This window comes from Epinephelus lanceolatus, chromosome 6 (genome assembly GCF_041903045.1).
Source record: "Epinephelus lanceolatus isolate andai-2023 chromosome 6, ASM4190304v1, whole genome shotgun sequence".
NCBI classification, from domain to species: domain Eukaryota; kingdom Metazoa; phylum Chordata; class Actinopteri; order Perciformes; family Serranidae; genus Epinephelus; species Epinephelus lanceolatus.
This window is the reverse complement of record NC_135739.1, coordinates 2,456,764-2,482,195: the sequence shown is the minus strand read 5'-3', so window position 1 is coordinate 2,482,195 and position 25,432 is coordinate 2,456,764. Positions and strand designations below refer to the sequence as shown.

The 25,432-nt window shown below is 41.0% G+C and overlaps 2 protein-coding genes across 2 annotated transcripts in view; one reads left to right on the top strand and one right to left on the bottom strand.

Annotated features, from left to right (window-relative positions):
- Nucleotides 1–12,709, top strand: part of fsd1 (fibronectin type III and SPRY domain containing 1) — a 19,516-nt gene extending 6,807 nt beyond the window's left edge. The window contains exons 5-13 of the mRNA XM_033622571.2: nucleotides 1,088–1,110; nucleotides 1,539–1,660; nucleotides 5,816–6,025; nucleotides 6,111–6,209; nucleotides 6,298–6,445; nucleotides 6,568–6,650; nucleotides 8,122–8,373; nucleotides 9,473–9,561; nucleotides 9,674–12,709. Of these exons, the coding sequence (XP_033478462.2) occupies nucleotides 1,088–1,110; nucleotides 1,539–1,660; nucleotides 5,816–6,025; nucleotides 6,111–6,209; nucleotides 6,298–6,445; nucleotides 6,568–6,650; nucleotides 8,122–8,373; nucleotides 9,473–9,561; nucleotides 9,674–9,784 (1,137 nt within the window). The 3' untranslated portion in view covers nucleotides 9,785–12,709. The remainder of the gene's footprint in view (nucleotides 1–1,087; nucleotides 1,111–1,538; nucleotides 1,661–5,815; nucleotides 6,026–6,110; nucleotides 6,210–6,297; nucleotides 6,446–6,567; nucleotides 6,651–8,121; nucleotides 8,374–9,472; nucleotides 9,562–9,673) is intronic.
- LOC117253536 (signal-transducing adaptor protein 1-like) lies at nucleotides 11,223–25,432 on the bottom strand. The gene is made up of 13 exons (XM_033621042.2): nucleotides 25,225–25,432; nucleotides 21,318–21,389; nucleotides 21,101–21,220; nucleotides 20,950–21,006; nucleotides 20,664–20,827; nucleotides 18,660–18,791; nucleotides 18,303–18,372; nucleotides 17,452–17,554; nucleotides 17,266–17,349; nucleotides 15,131–15,211; nucleotides 14,942–14,992; nucleotides 14,651–14,830; nucleotides 11,223–14,531 (listed from the first exon to the last, which is right to left on the bottom strand). Exons 1-13 carry the CDS (start codon nucleotides 25,312–25,314, stop codon nucleotides 14,467–14,469), a joined length of 1,269 nt encoding a protein of 422 aa, XP_033476933.1. The 5' UTR covers nucleotides 25,315–25,432; the 3' UTR covers nucleotides 11,223–14,466.

The window sequence follows — 25,432 nt, the reverse complement described above, 5'->3', positions numbered from 1 at the left end:
TTTTTAGGATATATTTTATAGTCATAGTTTATTTCAAAGCACGCTTAGGCGATATAGATTTTTTTATACCTCCATAGCTTCCCGACATTTCACTGGAGTTTATGGTGTATCTCGTGGTATATGTGTAAAAACAAAAACAAAAACAACAACAAAAAGTGACAGAAGTCATTGTAGCATGTCTGTCATTTACTAGTGCACAATGCTGTGTTTCTAAAATGCAGTTAGCCTAAATACTTATGGCCCATAAAATATTGAATTCAGATTCAGATTCAGATTCAGAATACTTTATTAATCCCCGGGGGGAAATTGTTTTTGTTCCAATGCTCCGTGCAAAGTAGAAATAGAAATACAGCATGAATGGAAACAAGAGATAAAGATGAAGATATAAATAAGATACTAAAATAGACAATGAAATAAATAAAATAAAATATTAAAGTAGACATTAAAATAAAATAAAATAAAATAAAAAAGAATAGATAGGAAATAAGCACCCTTCTTGCTGCAGGACCCGATGGCACTTGTTGCTGTGGTGGACCCGACACATCAGTCGGCTGAACGGAGATGATGTGTTCGAAAAAATCATGTGGCTGATAAACTGTTTTTGTAGTTTGAAGAAGTCAGATTAAGTAAGATACAGTTATATGTTATATTCCTGTTTTACTAGTCCTGTAACGTTATCCTCACCACTCGCGGTCGCCACCTTTCTCTGCTCAGCTGCCTATTCCACCAGTAGAGACTGACCTCTGGTGGTGTGTGATGTGCACTACAATACATCGCCTCAATACAGCATCTCCGTATCAGTTTAAGAAAGAGGAGCGTTTGTATTTTTGATGGTGTTTAATACCATTGAGTAACTTGGTATACCGTAATACCTTGATAGTGCTCAAGCTGATTTCCTAGGCATATTTATGTGTGTGTGTGTGTGTGTGTGTGTGTATTTGTTTATTAAATATTTACTTAAATGGCATTGCATAGCCACCAGCGACTTTGTGTGTTAAATGACAACATGATGGGCTACAACTCAGTTTTCTCTTCGCTCCGTATCTCTCCTCTCTCTTTCCTTCCCCTCTCTGCTTCTCCTCTCCAGGCGGCCAAAGACATTAAGGATAGGTATAGTACTCAGCCATCCATTGCTTCCCTTCTGTCATAGCCTCCTGTAACCATCTCATAATGTAGCATGCATGCGTTGAAGACACGTAGCCACCACACCCATTTCATAGACAATAAGCTCTATGGGAACTTTCCATTCAAGAGCCCGTTTGTCTTTGTGTTTCCCTCTGTCCTCTCAAGTCTGTACCATCCTGTGTCAGCCCCCCCCCCCCCTCCTCCCTGGGTGAACTCCCTCTCTTAGCTCTGCTTTTAAATATTGATTAGGTTGTTGAGTCCAGTGGTAGTATCAGAAGTCTAGTTAGTGGCCTCTTCTTTAGTGAGCAGTGTTAGTCACCTGTTTTTGCCTCTGATCCAGTTGAATAATGGACATCGCTTGTTTCCACTCCGTGTGTTTGTGTGTTTTTGTGTGTGTCTCTCTTTGTCCGCAGCGTGACAATGGCTCCAGCCTTTCGCCTCTCCCTGAAGGCTAAAGCCAGTGACAACATGAGTCACTTGATGGTGGATTTCAGCCAGGAGAAGGGGTTGTTGCAGGGCCTCAAGTTTCTCCCAGGTCTGCTCCACTTTTCATACAAAGAAATACAGACGGTGACCACTGCACTGTAGCTAAGTACATTCACATGAGTATTTTATTGGAGTATCTCCATTTCATGCTGCTTTATCCTTCAGTCACATTCACTAACATACAAAGAAATAACAAAAATATCCTTCTTATCAAGTCGTCTCAGTTATAACGCCTTATTTTCCCAAAGCATGTAAAAAATTCCACCAGTGCAGTTTGTTTCAGGTGTTTCCTGAAATTATTTTTTTTAAATTCAGGCATCAATATGCCTCATAATTTCTTGTTTCAAGATGCAAACTGTTCATTTGAATTAAAGGTCCAGTGTGTAGAATTAAGGGGGATGTATCGGCAGAAATGGAATATAATATGATATGTATGTTTTCTGTAGTGTATAATCACCTGAAAATAAGGTCCGTCATGACTTTGTTACCTTAGAATGAGCCGTTTATATCTACATAGGGAGCGGGTCCTCGTCTATAAAGTCGTGCCAAGGGGCGTCGGTGGCTTGGTGGTAGAGCAGGCGCCCCATGTACAAGGCTGTAGCCGAATCCAGCCTGTGGCCCTTTGCTGCATGTCACTCCCTCTCTCTCTCCCCCTTTCACACTTGTCTGTCCTATCAATTAAAGGCTTAAAAATGCCCAAAAAATATCTTTAAAAAAAATAATAATAATAATAAAGTCGTGCCATGTTGCAAGGCCATGTTTCTGCAGTAGCCCAGAACGGACAGACCAGACACTGACTCTGAATAGGGCCATTTGCATTTTCTTGTACACCAGCATAGCTAGCGGCCCCTATGCAACAAGTGAGAAACTCCTTTATTTGGTGTTTTTATCAGTTTAAATCACCAATCCATTTGTTTTTGGGAGGAGGAGGCCTCTATGGAAAGTTCAGCTCCCGATAAAAATCTCCTCAACGCCTGGATCTTAAATTATAAAAGTTAAAAGTGAGCACACATTAGCGGGTGCTGGGCTAGCAGCTCGTCTGCAATGTGCTGAACAGCGTTGGGGAAACACTGATTTGTGAAGTGAAACTGCTTTGTTCAGTATTTATACTGGTTTTAATCACATGGTCTGTTTGTTTTGGAGAGGAAGAGACCTCTGTGGATAAGTCGGCTCCCGGTTAAAACTACCTGAACAATGAACACTGAAGGAATTCTGACTGGGATTTCACGCTTCAATCAATCAATCAAATTTTATTTATATAGCACCTTTCAAAACAAATCGGTGTCATTCAAAGTGCTTTACATTTTGATTGAAAAATACAGAGAATAAAAAAGTAAAATCAGAAAAAGGACTGGGAAACTAATGCACACTGTGTCATACAGTAATAACTTAAAACAATAATAGAAGATAAAAACAAGATCAAAACTGCTGTGCTGCTACTAAAAAAAAGAGAGACAAAAAAAATTAAATATTTAAAATAACATGCAGGATAAAATATAAAATCAAAGTCAGGAGAATAGCAATAATAAAAAGAGAAAAATACAGATAAGACCACTGAATAAAAACAAAAGTAAGAATAAAAACAAAATGCAGGATAAAATATAGAATAAAATAAGATATAAAAACAATCAGGGAAATAGCAATAAGACAAATACAGATAAAAAGTAATAACTAGAATAATTATAAAACAATGGAACTAATGCAGGACACTACATAAAAGCCAGACTGAAGAGATGGGTTTTTAGCCCACGTGTAAAAGTGTCCGTGTTTCTGACTCCTCTCGGATCCTCCGGCAGATTGTTCCACAGTTTTGGAGCATAGTGGCTGAAAGCAGCATCACCAAATGTTTTTGTTCTACTCTGTGGGACAGTTAAAAGAGAGGAGCCAGAGGATCTGAGGGGCCTTCCTGGTTCATAAAATAAAAGCATCTCTGAGATATAGTCTGGTGCAAGCTATGCAGTGCCTTAAAATATAATGGCACATGAGAAGTTTCAGCTGGTTGCGATCTTCAATCGTTATTACTAGATGCCACTAAATCCGACACACTGCTCCTTTAAAACAACAGCTCTCACTGCATTGACAGATTTTTTTTCCAGTTGTTTAAAGAAAATAATTTATTACAGACCCAATTAAATCTAGAATTGTCTTCATAAGATTTGAGTTTATAAAATAGTTTAGATTAGCTTCCTCCTGACCTGTTGCATTAGTAAAATGCTGTTTACACAATACTACGTAAGAAATGATAATCCAGTGATAAATTCTGTATAACGTTGTGAACGTACTTTTACTCAAGTAAGATTGTTAATGCAGCACATACTGTAGTCTTTTTACATCCTTTTAAAGCTCCAGTGCAGGATTTAGGGCGATATATTTGCAGAAATGTAATATAATATATGAAGTATGTTTTCTTTAGTGTGTAATCAGCTGAAAATAAGTGTCTGTCGTGCTTTTAGTACCTTAGAATGAGACGTTTATGTCTACATCGGGAGCAGGTCCTCGTCTGTGGAGATCACCATGTTGCACCGTTTCTACAGTAGCCCAGAACAGACAAACCAAACACTGGCTCTAGATAGGGTCCTTCCTGTTTTCATGTCAGCCACTGTAGCTAGCAGCCCCTCTCAAACACGAGTGTTGGAAAAACACAGATTTTTTTATTTTATTTTTTTACCTCAAACTGCTCCAGTGCTTCTACTGGTTTTAATCACCTGGGGCCTCATTTATAAAAGAGTGCCTAGGATTCATACTAAAAGTTGACGTGCGCCCAAAAGCTGAAAATGGCGTGCGCCAAAAAATAATCTGATTTATAATACCGTGCGCACGCACACTTGCACGCAATGTTCTCTTTATAAATCACAGACCTCCTGGAGTTGTGCGCACCCAGAAATATTTAGCTAAATAAATAAATATATTCCATGCAGTCGCGCCGTGCTCTCCCCCTCCTGCGCTCACAGAGTGGACAATGAGACGTGAGAGGCAGTGCGGATTAAATACGTATTTAGAAAGAATTTCAATTCAGGATTTGAGTTGGATTTTACAACGTTTTTATGAAACAATTATCACTCACTCCAAGTGCAAAACAAGGCTGCTGGATTTAATTTCAATGATAACGTGGATCTAAGGTGGATATAGTGTGACATTAAATTCGTGTGAGATATCAATAAAAATCTGACTCCACTCCTCCACCTCGCCATCTGCGTCACCACTTCCCAGTGTTTCCAAAATGTGCACACGCATGACTCAGAGTTTGCTTACAGGTGCGCACATTCTCCTGCCAAGTTTATTTTTATAAATCACAATCTTTGTGTGGTAAGTGGCGTACGCCACTTTCAAGCCCCGTTTTGTGTGTAAGCAAGCTTTATAAATGAGGCCCCTGGTCTGTTTGTTTTGGAGAGGAGGAAAACTGTGGATAATTTCAGCCCCCAATTAAAACCTCCTGAACTGATCACTGAATGAATCCTAACCAGGAGCAGTTTCACCTCGTTGCAATCTGAAATCCTCACAGCTAGACACCACTTACTCCCCCTAAATCTCACACGCTGCTCCTTTAATGAAGTAAAGAATCACAGCAAAACAATCTCTCTGTGTGCTGCATTGGCTTCAATAAGCTCCATTTATTATACATATATATATGAGTCAAATGACTGCATGTTATGTGACAGGGGTCGCACGCAGCGATGAAACCACAGAGAATTGTGACCGAACTCTGCAGCTGTGTGAGGCTTCTTAACCTGTTTTAATGCGCTGGTGTGGTTTTACAGCCCACATATTTACTGTAAGGCTCAATCTCATCGCTTGCAGCTGTTCTCTGCAAAAACATCTCAGATACAGCCACTGTACGCCGCCTGTTCAGCACCCAACGGCTGTACAGTTGAACATTTAGCACCTAAGTGCCAGATAGTTACCTTCCTGAATACTGGACCTGCATCTGTCAGGTGACACAAACATGACTCTGTATCTGATTGATGTGTAAATGTACAGTTGTTGGCTAACACTGTGTAACAGTCAGCCTGTTTTGGGGGACCTCTGCTCCCAAGTGGCGAAACATTGACACCATGTGACACCTCATGTCATTACGACCTTGATCTACTATTTAAAGGATTATACTAATAGTTTCACATTAGCTGTTTCTGTCGTGAAATATCATTTTAGCATTTACAAGAGTAGAGGAAGTTGATTTTCAATATTCCCTCTCTCTTCTCTCCAGTTCCCGCCACTCCAGAGATCCAGGTCTCGGAGTGCCAGGTGTGCGACAACACAGTGGCTGTAGTTTGGACCTTACCGGAGCCTGACAGCAAGATAGACCACTACATCCTGGAGCATCGACGCACCAACCACGAGGGCCCGCCTCGCATCAGAGAGGACTACCCCTGGATGGTGGTGGAGGGGATACGAGAGACGGAGCACACACTCACAGGTAGGAGGCAGACTGTGAGCAGGTGTTTGTGGTCTTAACTTTGATGCGGCTGAGTCATAAAGGATACTTGTGTTTTCACTCTCAGGTCTGCGCTTTGACACGCGGTACATGACGTTCAGAGTGAAAGCGTGTAACAAGGCCGTGGCGGGAGAGTTCTCCGAGCCGGTTACACTAGAAACCCACGGTGAGAACACTGGATATAAAGTAGGGTCTATAAGGCTGTGCTGCTGTCATCAACAGTGTGTTCATAACATGCCTGACTCATTTCGCAGCCTTCACCTTCAAGCTGGACTCTGGTTCGGCCCACCAGAACCTGAAGGTGGAGGACCTGAGTGTGGAGTGGGACAGCAGTGGAGGAAAGATACAAGACATCCGCAAAGAAAAGACCCGAACCAACTCCCCGATGCACTCTCCAGCCAGGTGTGTATGAATGTGGACTGCAGGGTCAAACCTGGGCTTTGACTGTAAACAGGGCATTAAGAATAAATCTCTTAAAGACGGATCTTTGAGCGTTTGTTGTGTGTCATCTGTCTCATCTGTAGGTCAGCCCTGATGTCACCTAAGAGAGCTCCGACAGCTCGGCCCGGCAGAGACAGATTTACAGCAGAGTCTTACACGGTGCTGGGTGAGTGTACAAAACACACCAGGCCGGAGTTATATTATATTTTGTCCCCTGAGGTTCAAGTGTAGGGAACAGGAGTAAATAGAGAATTGGACGGGGCCGCCATCTTGTGAGGCACGCACTGTTATCTGTGCCTGCTACAGTGGATAAGCAATGGTATTTGGACAAACTAGTCAGGATATATATCCATATGACCTGACAGACCAAGGCTGGATTATAAACCTGACGCCTCCACTCACACACCGAGGGGACTCTGTAAACCACTGGCTCACTTATGCTCAGTGTTTAGATACGTATACAGACACAGAGGCAGCCATCTGTCATCAATTAGTCCACATTTGACCACTTTTTTTAAAAGCTTACGGATATGGACAAAACAGGACAAGACATTTTCAAAATGTCAGAGCAGAATGACTCAGTAACAGAGACCAAATTACGATGACGTCACACTGACAACATCTTCAGGGTAGTAAACAGGCTGTTGATGACAATTCAGGCCCCGAGGAAAGCTGCTCATGCTTGCAGCAAATTTTTCCCAGTGGCCTCTTGTGGCATTGCAGCAAAAAAAATCCCAGAAAGCATTTTCTCCATAGAGCTCCGCTGTAAAAGACGCGTCTGTAAAACTGTCCGCAGGACACCTCGTGCTGCAAACAAGGTCATTATGACTCTGTCTGTTCTAAATTTTTGAGACATGGTGGTTTTATATGAGCGAAACTTTCCTCAAGCCGAGAAAAGTGATTTTAAAGTGTCCACCAAAAATAATCTATATCTGTGATAGTGTGCTCGATATTTAGAATATTTGTTCTGCTTTACCTCACACATCAGGGCAGCTGTTGTCAGTTGAGCCTGGTGGATTTGATGTGACGGCTTCAGTTACCCAGAGATTGGCTGATGGCAAAGTAACGTATTCTAAATATACTGTACACTTAAAGTGATAAAGATTTTTTGGGGTGTTTTATTAGGTAACATTTGCTCTGTGTTGTTTGATTTTAATGTACAAGGATTGTCTCCATTTAAGTTACTGGGAAGAAATATTGTGATTCGTTCTATAGTGAGAAGAATTCTCTGTCCAGATGTCATGATGTATTAAACAGCCTCACAGACGACTGTCATCTACAACACTGCCTCCATGAAAAAACCAATGGATGATGTCATTGTAGCAGCGTCCATTATTTTATAGTTTATGGTTTAAACCATGTTGTGCTCTAAACACTTCGCCAACAGTCTCTGACATTCGAGTCCCAATTCACACATTTCATCTTTTGGCTCTCCAATGAAACGCAAACAGTTTTTGCAGCACTGAGGGTTAACTCCAGTTTTACATGTAAAATCTTTCCAAAACTGATTTACTGGCAAAGAATGTTGAAAAACATGTAACCACAACTCTGAGTCTACACAAACATTCACACGCACTTCAACCATGAAACGTTTGACACTGACACAACTCATTATGTGGTCTTACGTCTCATGACAGCTGACACCATGATTGACGCCGGCCAGCAGTACTGGGAGGTGCGGTTTGACAAGGAGAGCAAAGCCTTCGCTGTGGGTGTGGCGCTGCGGAGCCTCGGAAAATTTGACCAGCTGGGGAAAAGCAGCGCTTCCTGGTGCATCCACCTGAACAACTGGCTGCAGCAGAGTCTCACTGCAAAGCACAACAACAAGGCCCGGACACTGGACTGTGCCATCCCGAGCAGTATAGGAGTCTACGTCAACTATGATGAAGGTACAGTGAACGCATGCACACGTGAAGTCACTGTTTGAATGATCACACGTCTGTTAAATGTTGGAAATTTCTCCCCCCCACAAAAAACACTTTGTTTAATGTAACATCTGGTTACATTTTGAACCAAGAAAGTTTTTGTCTAGATTCAGCGGCAGTTATTGGATTAGTGAGTCTGTATAAAACAGTACTTCTAGGTACTTTGGAGAACGAGGTAGTGGTGTGCCTGAGGAATGTCTTTACCTTATAAAAACTCAAGAAAAAACGCAGGTGCTTTTAAGGAAAAGGGTCAGCACATGGGAGGAAAAAATGACCTTCAGGCACTCATGCGTGTAGCAGGAACAAAAGCACGTGAATTAAGTTAAAAAGCCTTTGTTAAAAAAACATGGTGCTTATATTAAAACACAGACCGGTTTCAACCCAGAGGTCTTCATCAGGGTGCAAAAGGATGGACAGGACTCAAACATTTTACAGACTTGGTAGGGGTGTCATCCAGCCCTGATGGAAAAGTGAATAAAGATAGATGACAGCAATAGATCCCAATGAGAGGCCATTTTAAAGGTGACACACCGTGATGACACCTCCTACCAAGTTTATAAAATGTTTGCTTGACTCCTGTCCACCCTTTGCACCCTGATGAAGACCTCAGGGTAGAAACCAGTCTGTTTTAATGTAAGCAACTGTGTTTTTTGAATAAAGGCTTTTTGTACTTTTAAATATTTTTAGCGCTGAAACAAGCAGTCGATTCTTCGATCGTTTCAATTCAATTGACAGAAATAAATCAACAAACTGATTCATTGTTTAATTTATTAAGCAAAAATGCCAACATGCAAGATTTGAGGATTCTGCAATTTTATTCATTTACCCAAAAGTTAATTACTCAGCAGGTGTCTTTGAGGTTAGAAACCTCTTCTGAATTTAAGAGCCTGCCAAGATGGCAGCATAGTGCAAATCAATATAAAATCAGACAACAGATTTAAACAATTATTTTGTCACTATGAAGAGTGATTGACAGATTGATCAACAATGACAACTTGTTAGTTGCAGCCTTACTTTTTTTATTGTAGTGCTAAGTGTGATTTTCCTTTTTCATTCTCTGCAGGTGTTTTGTCTTTCTACAACTCCAAAACTAAACAGCTGATGCACTCCTTCAAAACCAAGTTCCAGCAGCCAGTTATACCAGCTTTCATGGTGAGAGACGTTTCCTCAAAACCCTGTAAATATATCTAAAAAAAAAAAGATGTTCTGTTGTTCCCATGATTGTTCTGTTTTTACATTCCTGATGATGTGCTGCCCCCTGCAGGTGTGGAACGGCAGTTTCTCAGTAGTGACGGGCCTGCAGGTCCCCAGCGTGGTGCAAAGCGGTCAGAGGAAGAACAGCGGCACCAGCAGCTCCAACGCCAGCCTCACCTAGTCTCATGCACTCAGCCAGCTGGACGCCACCCAGCTCTGCTCGACCACAGTCCCAGCTGCACAACATCACCTCTGCCGTGGCTGCGGTCCAAGCCATATCATGGAAGAGTTTCATCACTGGAGTAGGATGGTTTAGCCTGTTCCTTCAGCTGTGTTACGTGACAAGGAAAATGGTTTTGGGAACAAGTGAGTCATCGGCGCCATCAGTGACAGAACTCTTCAGATGTATGACTCCGGCTGTTGTTGTTGCTTGGGACACATTAGCTGTAGTCTCTAGTCTTTCCTATCATGTCATTTAGCACTGTCCCACTGCTGCTAGAGCAAAGATTTAGCGCTGGCCGCTGCCCTTCCTTCCTCGCCATCACCAAAACTGTCAGTCGTACTGTCAAAGCAGCCAGCTGCAGGTGCAGGGTCAAGGCCTGTCCTGTCTGCTCTCTCCCTGTGCCTTCCTTCTCATTTCCAAACTGATCGGCCAAATCAGGTGATCCGCACCAACATGCTAGTGTTTCACTGTCTCCCTATACCAATTTAAAACGATGTGTTGTGTCGGTGTCATTATAACTTGGTTGTAACGTAACTTAGTGGTAATTATCACCCACTGAATCTGCCTCTTCTCATCAGCCAACCTGTGTAATCCAAATAATCTGCTCCTTGACAATGCTACTGAATAGAATGTAGTTCATTAAATCAGGATTTATTCAACTTTGCCAGCAGCTAACGGATCATAAGAACAACACATATTAGGGATGTTGTGTTTTCTGTCTTGCCGAGGCATGCAGACCAATCAGTGTTTACTGCATTTCACTTTTTGTAGTCAGGTTTGCGTGCGAGAAACTGGGTCGTTTAGTCTCCTGCTGAGCTTCTGTTGGTTTGAAATCAGAGTCAGTGTTGGCTGTGAGAGTTTAAAGGGATAGTTTGGATCTTTTGAAGTGGAGTCGTATGAGGTACTTATCCATCGTGTTTTACACACAGTAGATATCAGTGCACCAAATTCAGAGAAACAAGCAGGAGCACCAGTATTGAAGCTAAGCATTGTACTGCTGTGGATGGGGGCAGCAGCAAAATGTATTTTAGCCACCTTAAAAAATCATTATCAGTTTAATAATATGTTACATTAAGAATATTTAACTGCTTTACCTTGATGTAGACTAGGAATGTTCCTAATGACTTATTTCACTTTAAACTGAGACCAGTCAACTAAACTTAGAAAACACTCAGAGAACAGTCACAACGAGCACAATTTAATCAGTAAGATTTTCCGTATATTATTGTGTATATCATAAGAGCCATTTGAAGCTGTTAATTACAGTTTTCTATAACCAAGTAGTATTTTAAATGCCACTGAAATGTGAGGCACTTTGCACCGTGCATTGTCACCTCACATCAAGAGTGTTCCTGGTTCAAACCCAGGGTGGGGGAGCCCTTCTGTGTGGAGTCTGCATGTTCTCTCTGTGTCAGCGTGGGTTTCCTCCAGGTGCTCCAGCTTCCTCCCACAGTCCAAAGACATGCAGGTTAATTGGTGACTCTAAATTGTCCGTAGGTGTGAATGTGAGTGTGAATGGTTGTCTGTCTCTATGTGTCAGCCCTGTGATAGTCTGGTGACCTGTCCAGGGTGAACCCTGCCTCTCACCCAGTGTCAGCTGGGATAGGCTCCAGCCCCCTGTGACACCTGAGAGGATAAGCGGGTATGGAAATGAAATTATTCTTTAGGAAAATAAATCTTGAGTGACAGCCATCACATAAAAATAATGATAATTTTTATAATAATTTTAACCAGCTAGTATTCCTAGTGCTGACTCGTGAAGGCAGCAATGTTTAATCGACTAGTCGACTAACAGCACACAGCGGTAACAGACGGAGAAGGCATTAACGGCTTTAGTGTCCCATGTATGCCTGCTTCAAAGCGCCACACTCCAGTGACAAACACAGTAATTTGAGCATGCTATACACAGGAGCTGCTTGTCTATCACCGCCTCCATTTGTTAGTTAGTTTATGTTATTGCGTGACTTTGGTAAATCTGAACTAACTCTTTAAAAGACCAGACCATCAGTGGAGTTAAAGAGAGCAACCTCACGGCTTCAGCTGCCCGTCAGAGATCACTGTCTGCAGCAAGGTAAAGTGACAATATTCTAAATAAAGCATACACTGTAACGTAGGTGGCTAAAATATGTTTTTCTGCTAAGCCTGTCCACAGCAGTACATTGGTTAGAGTCTGTGACGGGACTCCTGCCTGCTCCTGCGAACTGAGCGTGCCAGCCACCATCTACTGTATGTACACACTGACTGTGGATAAGCACCTCTCACAACCCCACTTAAAGAACTGCGGACTGTCCCTTTAATGCCAGACTCTGCACAGAAAGTTAGCAGGGAGTTTCCATCAGTGTAACTCCATGTAGAGGAGTCATCAGATATGGCTTCAGGATTTTGGAAATGACTGTACTGTATTAATTCTACTCACCTGACTGCACCCTTATGCTTGTTTGTACTGTGTGTGTCTATACCTAATAATAACACCACTTTATTTACTGAAGAGGAATCCCATTATGAGTAGTGGGCTGTCTGTAGTCCAAATATAACAAATAGCTAGCGATTAGCCTCAGCTAACAAATTGTATTATGCGAGTTAGCCAGGTTTAGGGTCCACCTGGGTGAGACACCAGAAACTGATGTTATGAAGTCCTTACTTGTGCACAGCCCGAATTCTGAGTAGCGTCCACGTTATAGATTACATGGGAACGGTCTTGCTTTGCCACGTTGCTCCCTCTGTATGCATCTCCTGAATAACTGTAGCCTGCAACGCTTTAAAGAAGCTGAGAGTTATGTTAACTTTATTTCACATGCTGACACAGTGTCACAATTTATTGTAAATAGTTTTGTTTTTCCACAATAATGTATCAGTCATTGAGGTAATAAAGGAGTGAGAGCACTTTGTTCTTGGATTTCTGCTTCAAAACAAAGTAAGAAACAAATGTTGGCTGCATTTAAAGGTCCAGTGTGTGAGATTTAGGGGGTTTAAATGGTATCTAGTGGTGAGGACTGCAGCGTCTCCCAGTTAGAATTCCTTCAGTGTTCAGGAGGTTTTTACCGGGAGTTGAATTACCCTCAGAGGTCTCTTCCTCTCCAAAACAAACAGACCAGCTGATTAAAACAGGTAAAAACACAGCAAGTTAATGTTACAAATCAGTGTTTCTCCTGCGCTGTTCAGCACCCCCTAATCCATCCATTTCCATCGGCTTATCCGAGGTGGGTCACGGTTTGGCACAGCGCCTGCATCACTGCAGACGCCGCACCAAACCAGCGATCCATCTCATGCTCCACTCTACCCTCACTTGTGAACAAGACCCCGAGATACTCCCTCGCTTGAGGCGGTAAATCTCTCCCAACCCAGAGGGGGCAATCTACTGCTTTCCGGCAGAGAACCATGGCCTCAGATTTGGAGGTGCTGACTCAGCTCCCTCTTCACCACGACAGCGCACGCATCCCTGCAGAAGCCGCACCAAACTGCTGATCCACCTCACGCTCCATTCTACCCTCACTCGTGAACAAGACACAGAGATACTTGAACTCGCTCGCTTAATCTGTGCTCAATTTTTTCTCTGGTAACTTAAGATCCAGACGTTCAGGAGGTTTTTACCAGGAGCTGAATTATCCACAGAAGTCTCTTCCTCTCCAGAACAAACAGACCAGCTGATTCAAACCGGTAAAAACACTGAATGAAGCAGTTTCATGTTAAGAAAATTAGTGTTTCTTGGACACTCTTGTTGCACAGGGGCTTATAACTGCAGTGTTTGGTTTGTCCTTTCTGGACTACTGTGATGGTGTCATGGCGGTGCAACATGGCGATCTCTAGAGACGAGGACCCGCTCCCTACGTCATTCTGAGGCAACGAAAACATGATGATTCTTATTTTCAGGTGTTTATACACTAAAAAAAACATACGTATTAAATTACATTCCATTTCTACTTATATATTCTCTTAAATCCTACACACTGGAGCTTTAAAAAAGGTTTAACACAGATAATATATCAGTTACAGAACATCATAAAACTGATTAATTTGCTGCATGGCAACTACGACAAGTTGCTTGTTCACATGTTTCTGATTTGATGTGACGAAAGCAAGAGTTTTACACAAACTATACACAACAACACATTCACATATCATCGGTACAGTAACCCCACGCTGTCTCTAATTTCCCCTCATTTACACTTGACTGTATATAGAGGCAGTAATACATGTTTTACATATAAATTAGAAAAATATAAATTGTAGAAATATATACAACTATTCAGCAGCTGATTACAGTAAAATGGTGGACGAACACAAAACACTGATAGAAAATCCGATTAAGAAAATGCACCATCGTCAGTTGTAAATGTGCAAAAGATACAAGAGAACACGAGATAATGTAACAGGTACACCCCTCGTTACAGCTGATTAATTAGCTAACGAGCGTCTGAGAGGGCTGAATCAATAAAGTGTTAATCTTCGGAGAGGCTTTGCTGCTGACAGCCAGCTGACGAGGAGGAGCGGAGCCACGAGAGAGGCTGTTTGTGTGCAACCAGCTGGTGTCTCTGCTCCTGCTCCTGCTGGGACAGACTGGGGAGTGTCCCTGCTGGTTTGAGTCACTGGTGCTGGGCCAGTTTGTCACAGATGCTTTGAGGGCTTTCCACCAGGAGAGGTCACTCTTGACTCTTCGCCTTTTGTTCAAGCTTCAGTTTCAGCTCAGTTATTGCTGCGAGAGGAACTGGAGCACAGCAGACACAAAGATTTAAAAATGACATGTAACAGAAATATGAATTGAGACTGAAAATACATCTACACGAGTTATATCTAAAGACGGCCTCCAGGGCGGGGCGGACTTACTTTGTGCCAGAGGGTCTGTGAGGGTTCTCTTCCTCAGATCCCGTTTGGTCGTGGAGGGCGAGGAGGGGCAGGTGGAGGAGGTGGAGGAGGTAGAGGAGGTCGGTGTCAGAGAAGAGGTCAGTTTGCGAGGAGCAGGAGTCGGAGGCATGATCGCTTTCTTTGGAGCTTTTTTCTCCTTTGCTGTGGGAGACCAACAAACGAACAATGACTCACAACTAAACGAGTAATGATTTCAGTAGAAAGGGAAAGGTGAGTTCCTAAGAGGTTATAAAACAAGATGGAGGGACTTACGTGGCAGTAGAACAGCTATGGAATCCTCTGTCTCTTTTTCTTCCTCGTCCACTGTTTGAACACACAGAGGTTAGTTAGCAGCAGCAATGGAAAAAATGAAGTCGTACCTGTTTGTGTGTGTTTGACAGAAACAGCAGGACTGATGGAGGGACTGACTGATGGGTCCGGTGGCAGCCGAGTGATACTCACTGTTGTCATTCAGGTAGATATTCTCTTCCTCAGCTGGAGCTGGAGCTGGAGCTGGTTCAGGGGTCGGCACTCTCACAGCAACTGCGAAACACAACATGTAATTATGATTATTACAGGGCTGAGAGAATGACTGATGTGACGGTAAACAACAGGTGCTGTCACAGTCGGCTGAAGACGTCACCTAAACCTCAACCTACAGCGTGCAGAAATAGATACTGATTGTGTAAAGTGTACAGTATGTTCAGAATAACATGAGTTCAGCTCTATGGATGGCCATATCAGTCAGTTCAGATTCATATATCTGATGGATTGCCATGAAATTTTCTACAGACATCTGCAGTACTCAGAGGATTAAATCCCACTGACTTTGGCACTTCTCGACTTTTCCTGTGGTGCCGCCGCGAGGTTGATATTTGTCATTTCAAACACGACGAACGACCATATCTGATCTGGGCAACTGTAGAAACAGCATGATGGACACCGTGGAAAAGGACCGGCTCCGTATGTTTAAGTGATAATGGTACTTTCATTTAAAATAAAATGATAAAAATGAACCTCTCATAAAAGTCAGTGGCAATGAAAGGATATAACCGGTTTATTCTAAGGTAACAAAGACACAGCAATTCTTATTTTTCAGGTGATTATACACTGAAGAAACCAAAGTTCTGAATATACAATTTCTGCCAATAGATGCCCTGAAATCCTTCACACATGGCTTGTTTTTTCCACCAAAAATGTTTTACGCTGGTCAAGTGTACTTGGCTGAAGAAATATTTCAAGGGGGCACGTCACTGAAACAAGTTCGAGACCCACAGATATATTGTGTCCAGTACTTTGGTTTATGTACCTGCAAGTACCTGCAAAGCTAATGAAGTTCCCATCAGTCTCAGCTGTACTTTATCTTTAGCGCTACTTAACAAAAGTTAGCATGCTAATACGCTAACCTAAGATGGAGAGTATTCTACCTGCTAAACTTCAGCGTCTTCACGTTATCATTTGTGAGCATGTTAGCATGCTGACGTTAGCCTTTAGCTCAAAGCACTGCTAATAAATCAGGGTCGTTTCTAGATGGTAACCCTAGATTTGCAAAACTCTTGCGAGCTGCTCAAAAACATTCTTGTTCGGCTGTTTTATGGTTCAACGGTGCTGTGGTATATAATATAATATATGGAAGTACTTCGTCATCGTTATGGAAAGATAATGGTTTGGGCTGAAATGATCACTTCAAACATGGAACATGAAATCTTGCGAGAGTTAAGTTTAGTTAGAGACAAAATGTGTCCAGTACCTTGGTTTATGTACAAATACCTGCAAAGCTAATGAGTACAGCCTCAGCTGTTTACTGCTAATTAACAAAAGTTAGCATGCTAATAGGCTAACCCATGATGGAGCGCATGGGAGTTACCATCTAGACAGGAATGTAGTCCAGCGGCTGTAAGAATATATCTGAGGAGATGATTAAGAAGATAAAACTTTGTTGTTGGAAATCCCGAGATCATTTATCCGGAAACCGTGTTTAAACCAGTCACAACCAGTAAACAAATGCAACCCGTGATAAGTGATCTCAAACAGTTGGAAACCTCTGCTGCTGACTCGTCATCCTGTAAAGATTTGTTTGAGCTACAAAGTCCAAAGCAAAACAAAAGTGTGTGGAGTGATTTAAACGCTCTCAAACAAGCAAACCATGAGTGATTGTGTGTGTGTGTGTGTGTGTACGTGGACTCACAGTGCAATCATTCCTCTACAGGAACATGTCAGTGTTATCTCCAGGGTTTCAAAACCTTTGATTGATGTGCAACTACGAGTACAAAGTGACTTAACCAACCAGTTCAGATGTGCTGCTTTTATAGAAACTACATATACTGGGTTTATACTATAAAACACAAGATTACACAACATTTAATCTAATAGTTTTAATTGTAAGTGATTTACATTATGATATGAAGTCAGTCATTTTCACGTCACTGTGACCTTGTTGGGAAAAGTCCAAGGAAAGTTGTAGAGGTGGAATTTCCAGTTACCTGAATGCGTCAATGAGCTGCAGCAAACAGGTGTGGCAAAAAGTGTAAACAATTTAATGGCTGGACGTGTGTGTGTGTGTGTGTATGTGATGTTTGTTTTAATGGACAGATTACCTGGCTTGGGGGGGACACTCGGAGGGTTTGACAGAGCCTGTTGGACGCTCTTTTCTCCGTTTTCATCATCAGACCGAATAAAAGCTGTAAAAAAAGAGTCATTTATACGTTTTGCAAACAAAACAGAAAAGAATAAATAGAGTGAAACAGAAAGTAAGATTGAAATGTCCCAGTTTTTGTACGTACAGATGCGTTTCTCATACGCTTCTTCGAGGATGAGAGGAATCAGGACTCTGTCAGTTTTGTCCACTAAATAGTTGATGACATCGTGTAGCGTGGCACAGGGGACCTGCGCGGAGAACAGCTTTTATTTAACTACTTAAGAGCAATAAAATAAACACAGGGAATAAAACAGGTCGACGATTACAATTTAACCTGACCACAAAAACCACCATATCAATATTAGGACTCTCTGCACCTTCATCTGTGTTTGAAATTCAGTGTAACTACTGATTATGTATCATTAGTGCCGGGAAGGAAATTATGGGTCAGCTGCACGCAAAAACACCTTGCACACACACACACATGGCATGCATGGTTTTATGGGAGCAGCCTCAGAGGTGAGTCATGCCACTAGCAGGCAAATTCTTCCAAGTCTTATCCAGCATGTCCACAGTTGCAGAAGAAATACGACTGTAATGATCATGAGCGAATTAACGTCATGTGACAGTTTGATTGTCACAGCCTCTTCCTTTCTGGGAAGTCACATAATGCTATAGTTTCTGAAATTCTCATCTCTCACCTGAACAATGAAAAAAACTCAAGCTATCAAGTGCAACTCGTTGTTTCATATGTAATGCTCTGCACTGCCAGCTGAAGTGATTTTTTAACTTGCAGGTGAAGCTCAATAACACAAGTTAATTTGTACATGGCCGAAATTATCAAGCAATAAAAAGGCAACGTCAGTTTTCTTATCTACTGTATAATCTAAGAACAACAAAGCAGTCGCTGATAGTTTTAGCTGCTGGACCTCAGTCCTCTAACTGTGGCACATGTAGTGCCATAAAGTACCTTCAGCATGACTTTTTAATACTTACAGGATTGTCAACATCAATGGCGAAGCTCCCGTCAGGTTTACGTGCCACGCGGTAGTGTTTGAATACAGAGCTGGTGGAGAAAGAGAGAGACAGGCAATTAAAATACAGATGCAATAAACAAATAAACGGATTATAAACTGTCTGACAACACGTGCAAAGACATGTCAGACTGCCTGTTATACTCTCCTCTAGCAGTAACTGTACTGCATTAAATACAATCTGAAAGACAAGTGATGTCGCTCCAGCTTTCAAAGGATTAATTGATGGTACAATAGTTGTGTGTATGTACACCTTCATATTAAATCTGTGTGGGAGCGAGTGTGCTTTCAGTATGTGTGTGTGTGTGTGTGTGTTTACCCTTCAAGGTCCTGTCTGGTGGTGACAGCGAAGGAGTTTCCATTACTTCCAGGCCTCAGCAGCAGGTTTCCTCTCTTGGCCTCTCGCTCAAGCAGCAGCTCTGCCTCCAGACGGGACACACTGTGGTAACAACTGCAGGACACCAGAGAACACACACGTGTTGTGAGACAAAAAGAAAAAACTTCAGGCATCATTCATCTAAAACTCATTTTATTATTCTATCATTCAGAAGAGATGCATCGAGACCTCACACATGGAGTCTGTGTGCAGGAGAAACTTTGATTTAAAATCAACAAAGTCTTGTGAACGACTGAGCTGAACAACACAAACACCATCAACCAACACCTCATCTTTAAATTAAAAACACTGTCACCTTGATATAAGCTTAAAAATGCTGCGTTTTTATCTCCGCCAAAGAGGTTATGTTTTTGGCTCGTTTGATTGTCCGTCAGCAGGATTATGGCCAAATTCATGGAGCTTTGTGGAAGGGTGTAGCACGAGCCAAGGAAGAACCCATTACATTTTGGAGCAGATCCAAATCACAGCGGCGGAAAGTATTTTTCATTTTCGTTAAGAATGCAAGATAAGGCATTTGTCCTTGGTGGAAGTCTGCGCTCTCTGAGTATCCTTCGTGTTTAAATAATTCAAAGAGGGTTTTAGTATGAGACAATGGGCCCGCTGGCCCCAACACCTCTCCATCATAGGAGCAAGACACAGACTTTGAGGTGGTTTTTGTCTCTTTTAGGTATTTTTTTGTCATTTTGTGTCTCTCTGTAAACACTTTTGTCTCCTTGCAGTTGTTTTTGTGTCTTGTTATAGTTGTTTCATGTCTCGTTGAGGTAATTTGTTTGGTCTTTTAGTCGTTATGTGTCATTTTGTGTCTCTAAGTGTTTTTTTTTTGCCCCTTTTTGTAGTTATTTTATGTCTCTTTGAAGACATTTTTGTCTCCTTTTAGTTGTAATGTGTCTTTTTACAGTTGTTTCATGTCTCGTTGAGGTAATTTCATGTCTTACTTGTGTATTTTTGTGTCTCTTAGTGGTAATTTTTTGGTCTTTGTCCATTATATGTCTCTTTGTTGTCAATTTATGCCTCTTAGTGGTTGTTTTGCCCCTTTTGTGTCCCTATATAGTTCCTTTGCATCTCTTTGTGGTCATTTTGTGTCTCTCTGTAAACACTTTTGTCTCCTTGCAGTTCTTTTTGTGTCTTTTTATAGTTGTTTCGTGTCTCTTTGAGGTAATTTTGTGTCTTACTGGTTTATTTTTGTGTCTCTTTGAGGACATTTTTTGGTCTTTTGTCTCTTTGTTGTCAATTTGTGTCTCTTAGTGGTTGTTTTTCCCCTTTATGTAGTTATTTTGTGTCCCTAAATAGTTCCTTTGCATCTCTTTGTGGTCATTTTGTGTCTCTTCCTGGTTGGTACGTGGCCAGGAGCCCCTGACACTTTTGCCCCCTGTGTCTGTGACCTATGGGCATGTTCAGTAATCCATCCATGAGTTTTAGGGAATATTTGGAGACATTTATGAAGATTTAATCCTTCAGGTTATCTGAAAACCCCAAAGTCATCAAGTATGAGTTTTCTCTGGCAGCAAAGTTGTGCAAATTACTTTGTAAACTGTTGGAGGAAGATGCAGAGACTCAGATGCAGACGTACACTGCCTCTAGAAAAGCTCACGAATTTGGCAAAACCACTAAGAAAGATAAGGTTCTATGATGAATTGAGATTATATGTATCTTCAAGGCAGCCACATAAAGCCTTTTTCTGTCCTGGATGCTGTCCATATCCGAGCCCTAATGTATAAAGTTACAGAATCGAGGAGACCATGAACCCAAACCATTAAATACCAAAATACTTTAGACCTTTTAAATTTGCTTTAAAATGTTCTTCTCTGATCTTAAATCTGCTCCTGTGTTTTGTATCATGGTACCAGCCCCTTCTATTGTCCACATTAGAGCCAATATTCCACTCCAGCATGAGTGTTCATGATTTCCTGTCTTGTCCATACTCACGCTGGCATGTCTGCTTTGAGGCTGATGTAGGCATTGGAGTTGGTGACAGCAGCAGGTGGAGGAGGTGGAGGGAGACTTTTCATTCTCTCCTTTTCCTTTTCTACTGCCTCCTTTAACATGTGGATCTGACCTGGGAGCAGGTTGAGGGAGGAGGGTACCGACAGCTGCAGGGAGACACACAGTTTCTCCTTAAAATGTTTGTTAACTACATCTAAGCATCAATAATCTTAATCTTCAGTTATTGAAAATCGTTTATTAAGTGAGCTAAATGTTAAACACCACTGACCTCAGCCACAGCGTGGATGTAACCCTTCCACAGCTCTCGAGCTTCTGCATTAGGAGCCTGCGGACACAGTGAAAGAGAGAAAAACTGTTGAAATGAAGAATTAATCTGACAAAGAGGATGATTTCCATATTGTTTCTATATATTCCCTCACAGTGAATTTGATATTAATGTCCTTCATCTGTAGGTTGAGTCTGGCTGCGTCTAAGTTACGGTCCTGGCTGCTGTCATCTGTTATTGAGACCAGTCCGGTGAGATCCACTTTTTCTATGTACTGATGAAACACACACAAAGACACACATCATCTCTCAGTGTGGGCAGGAAAATATCTGATTAATAATTATCCACATGTCTGCTCTGGGATGACTTACATCAGCGTCTCTCTTGTCGTTAAAGAAGAACAGCGAGTTTCCACACAAACACGTCCACAGTTTCCGAGATGTCTGCACAAACACAGAGACACAGATTGTTTATTTGGGTTAATGCACAGTAAATAAAATAAGGAGGAAAAAAATGTTTGTTGTACAATAAGGAAATAAACGGGGCAGCTGAGTCTGTGCAGACGACATTCTTGGATCAGATTTGATGAGTCAAGCATTTGTAACCAACCGAAACCAGTGTGTGATATCAATAACAACGTTTGTGTTTGAACTGGTTGGACCTGAGGGCAATTAGCTATATGAGTCACCACCTGATTAACATGTGTATGGAATAAATCAGAAATTGTGGTGACTATTGTTTGTTTCCGGAATCAAAATCACTAAAATATGAGAGCTGAACTGTAAAACTGAGATTCTGACATAACTGAGCGGCTCTAGATTTATCTCAGAGTGGGACTTTATAGTGAGCTCAGTAAAAAGTTTCCCCTACGATGTTACATGCGAGTGTTTTCAGTCTCTTATCAGGGAGGGCTTGTTTGCAAAGCCTGCCTTGCCAGTTAGCGCATTAACTCTTCTGTCAGTTCCTGGCTTGCTCTAATCTTTATGGCACAATGAGCAGGAAGCAGTCAGACCAGTTGGAGAGACAGAAGTGCTGTTCACCGAAAAAACTCAGGTCAAAGTCCTTACGACTTACAAGAAACTATATAATGACAGGCGGCTCCGCCCAAAGAAAACAGCACTGAGTTAACCTGGTGCTGTGCATTAAGTGCACTTAAGGGTTAATAAAGGATGAAGTGTGGCGTTACACTGCAGGTTTTTAACATTAATCACAGTCAATGAATGTACAGGTTATCAAACTATCTAGAATACTGATGTAAATGTATTTATACAGCACATTTCATACGACAAGTGTAAACTCAGTGTGCTTAAGATACATCATACATGACAAACACAAAATATCATGTCAGATAATTAAGTATTACATATATAAAAAACAAGCAGGGCATGATAAAGATGTATTATTATCATTGTTATTAAAAAAGGGGAGATAATAACAAAAAGATCGTAGGTTCAATGAGTCGACCTTCGTTTGATGATCTGAGGGACCTCTGGTGTGAACTCTGTGAGCATGTCAGCAACACAGGAAGGAGCTAAAGCATTAAAAACATTTCTAAACAATAAGAAGTATCTCAAAATCAATTCTTTGTTTCATTGGGAGCCAGTGAGGAGAAGATGAGAGGAGGAGCTGCTCTGCACGACAACACAGATCAGATTATTATCAAGAAGCACCAAATGTCCCTGACCACTAAAACATATCAAGGTTAAAAGGAATGAAGGTCCCTCGTGGCATCTTCTGCACATAGTTGAGATGCCACTCATTCACCTTTGCCTCTTTCTTACACACACACACACACACACACACACACACTTACCATCAACAACAACAGCATCTAACAAGAATAAGTCGATTAATCGATCAAGAAAAAAATAATCTGCAGTTACTCTGATAATTTATTATGTGAGGATTTGCTTTTCTTTATTTTATATGACAGTAGATTAAATGTCTTTTCAGTGGAGGTGGATATTTATCTCAGTTTTCTGACACTTTACAGACCTCACAATTAACCGATTAATTCAATAATAATATACAGATTAATCAACAACGAGCATGGACATGAACAAGTCTTCAAAAAGTTTTAAAATTAGAAACACTTAGCCTCTTGCAATAGCAGTGCGTTCACACCCACAATTCTATGGAATAACAGCAGGTCCAACAGAACATAAGATATGTTTATACGCTGATGATGTAATTCTACTCATGACAAAATTAAATAAAACTATTCCGGCTTTGGTACAACTTTTTAAAACATTTGGCGACATTTCAGGATATAAAGTGAACAATACTAAATCTTCTATATTATTACTAAATGCAAATGAAAGAAGGAATTCAATCCCTGAGGTAATTCAATTTAATGTTGTAGATCAGTTTAAATATTTGGGGGTACAGATTATGCCAAGCCTAGAACATGTGGTTAACGCTAATTATGAACCTTTAATGTCAGAAATTAATGAGTCAATTGAGAGGTGGATGTCATTACCAGTATCTATAATTGGGAGAATTAATATTTTAAAAATGAATATAATGCCAAAATTACTCTATTTATTCCAGAATATTCCTCTACCACCACCTTCAGATTTCTTTTCAAGAATTAAGAAAACATTTGCAGGATTCATATGGAACAACAGGAGGGCAAGACTCCGTCTGTCTTTATTTTATTTACCATTTGATCGAGGGGGTTTGAAATGTCCTAATATGTTGTGGTATTATTGGGCTGCACAGCTCAGATCTATAATGTTTTATTTTTCAACAAACAGTTCTCCTCATTAGACTGAAATGGAGGCTCATGGTTTGAAATGACCTCCTCCCTCTTACATGTATTCAGACACAGTAAAGAAATACATAAACAAACTAAAAATCCAATTGTAAGACACATGATCAAGACATGGTGCGAGGTTAAAAAGCATGCAGCATCTCTATACTTCTACTCCACTACTGTACTTTTACTCCATTACATTTGCTTCAGTTACTGTGACTCTACTTTCATACCCTTCCTGTCCAGTTATAACCATGTATCTCCAAATCTGGTGAATGTTTGTGATAAACTAAAGGATGAAGTCTTCTTTATGGGCTGAGAATACTCATAACATCCTGGACTGTAAATCACTGCACATTCTGTATTCATCTCTTGTACCACCATGTTCAAATTACTGTGTAGAAGTTTGGGAAGCAACTCACAGCATTATACACCCTTCAATAGAGAGCAATCCTCAACACACTGTTTTTAAAGTCACACGCACTGAAATGTTTTGATCTGGTCAAATTTAAAACCGCAATAATCATGTTTAAAGCGAGAAATAATTCATAACGGGCAACATTGGGGGGGGGGGGGGGTTAATTTTAAAAAACAATGTGTACGTACAACTAAGAAGAGTGTGTGTATTTCTGTATTTCAGTGTGTGGGGTGGACGTGTGGAACGGGCTGCGTGACGAGTTGATACAAAGCATTTATAAAAATCTATTTAAAAAACTATACAAAAAGTTATTTGTGGCAGATATATAGCAGGTTGTGTTTGGGGAGTGCATATTTATTTTGTAACACTGGGTGGCACGTGGACTGTAAATAAACTGTGTTTATTGCTTATTGATTTAATTGGGTGATAAACAGACTGGGGATACTTGTTTATTTGATGAAATAATGTATAAAAGAAGAAATGTAAGAAAGGAGTAGAGACATAAAAGTTTTACCTTCTCAGACACTGTTACTTTGTCTTGTTTTTTTATAATAATAATAATTGTAAATATTTTGTATTAATATTCATAATGTATTTTTGTATTATTATTAATATTTATGCTAAATAAATTCTTTAAAAACTCTTGGATCAGCTGGAAAATTCAAAGCTGTTTTTGTTGACACCATGAAAGGCTGACCTCCCTGCAGCATGCGTCACTACACACACACATATGATGATGGTGCAGAATAAAATGCATTACTGCAGATCAAACTGTATAAACAAACTAAAGTAACAGCAGTAAATTAATGCGTTAAAATTAAAACAAAATGCACATTAATGCAGCAGTGACAATAATCCAGAAACATTATATTTAACAGTAAAACACTGGCAGGTAATAATTTCCTGCACAGTGAGAACTGACACTTTATATTTTTAAGACACATGAGACTCAGTAAATGACCTGAACACTTTTACACATTTAATCAACAGAAACACCAACAAAAGGTCGTCACGGCAACGAGCTCTTTGCAGCTTATTTCACCTGTTGCGTGCAATAAAGAAAACCTTGTCTCTCGTGGAGTTTGCACAGAAACACAAACCCTACCTTATCCTTGAAGGACCTCTTCTCCAGGTATCCCTCATAGTAACAGTTGGGCAGCTGGTTCCTCTGACGCGCTGCTCGCTTCGCCATCATGACGTTAAACAATCAAACTGTTGGAGCGTATAGATGTGACTGTGCAGCTGATTGTCACAGTCACATGTATCAGTCAGGTCTGCCTGGTTGCAGTGAAGCTCTCCTCTATATGGAAGTG

Coding starts and splice junctions, on each gene's coding strand:
- LOC117253536 (XM_033621042.2), bottom strand. CDS start 25,314: ATGATGGCGAAGCGAGCAGCGCGTCAGAGGAACCAGCTGCCCAACTGT. Junction 17,350..17,451: donor AGCGTATGAGAAACGCATCT/GTACGTACAAAA, acceptor CTTTTTTTACAG/CTTTTATTCGGTCTGATGAT. Junction 14,993..15,130: donor TATCTACCTGAATGACAACA/GTGAGTATCACT, acceptor GTGTTCAAACAG/TGGACGAGGAAGAAAAAGAG.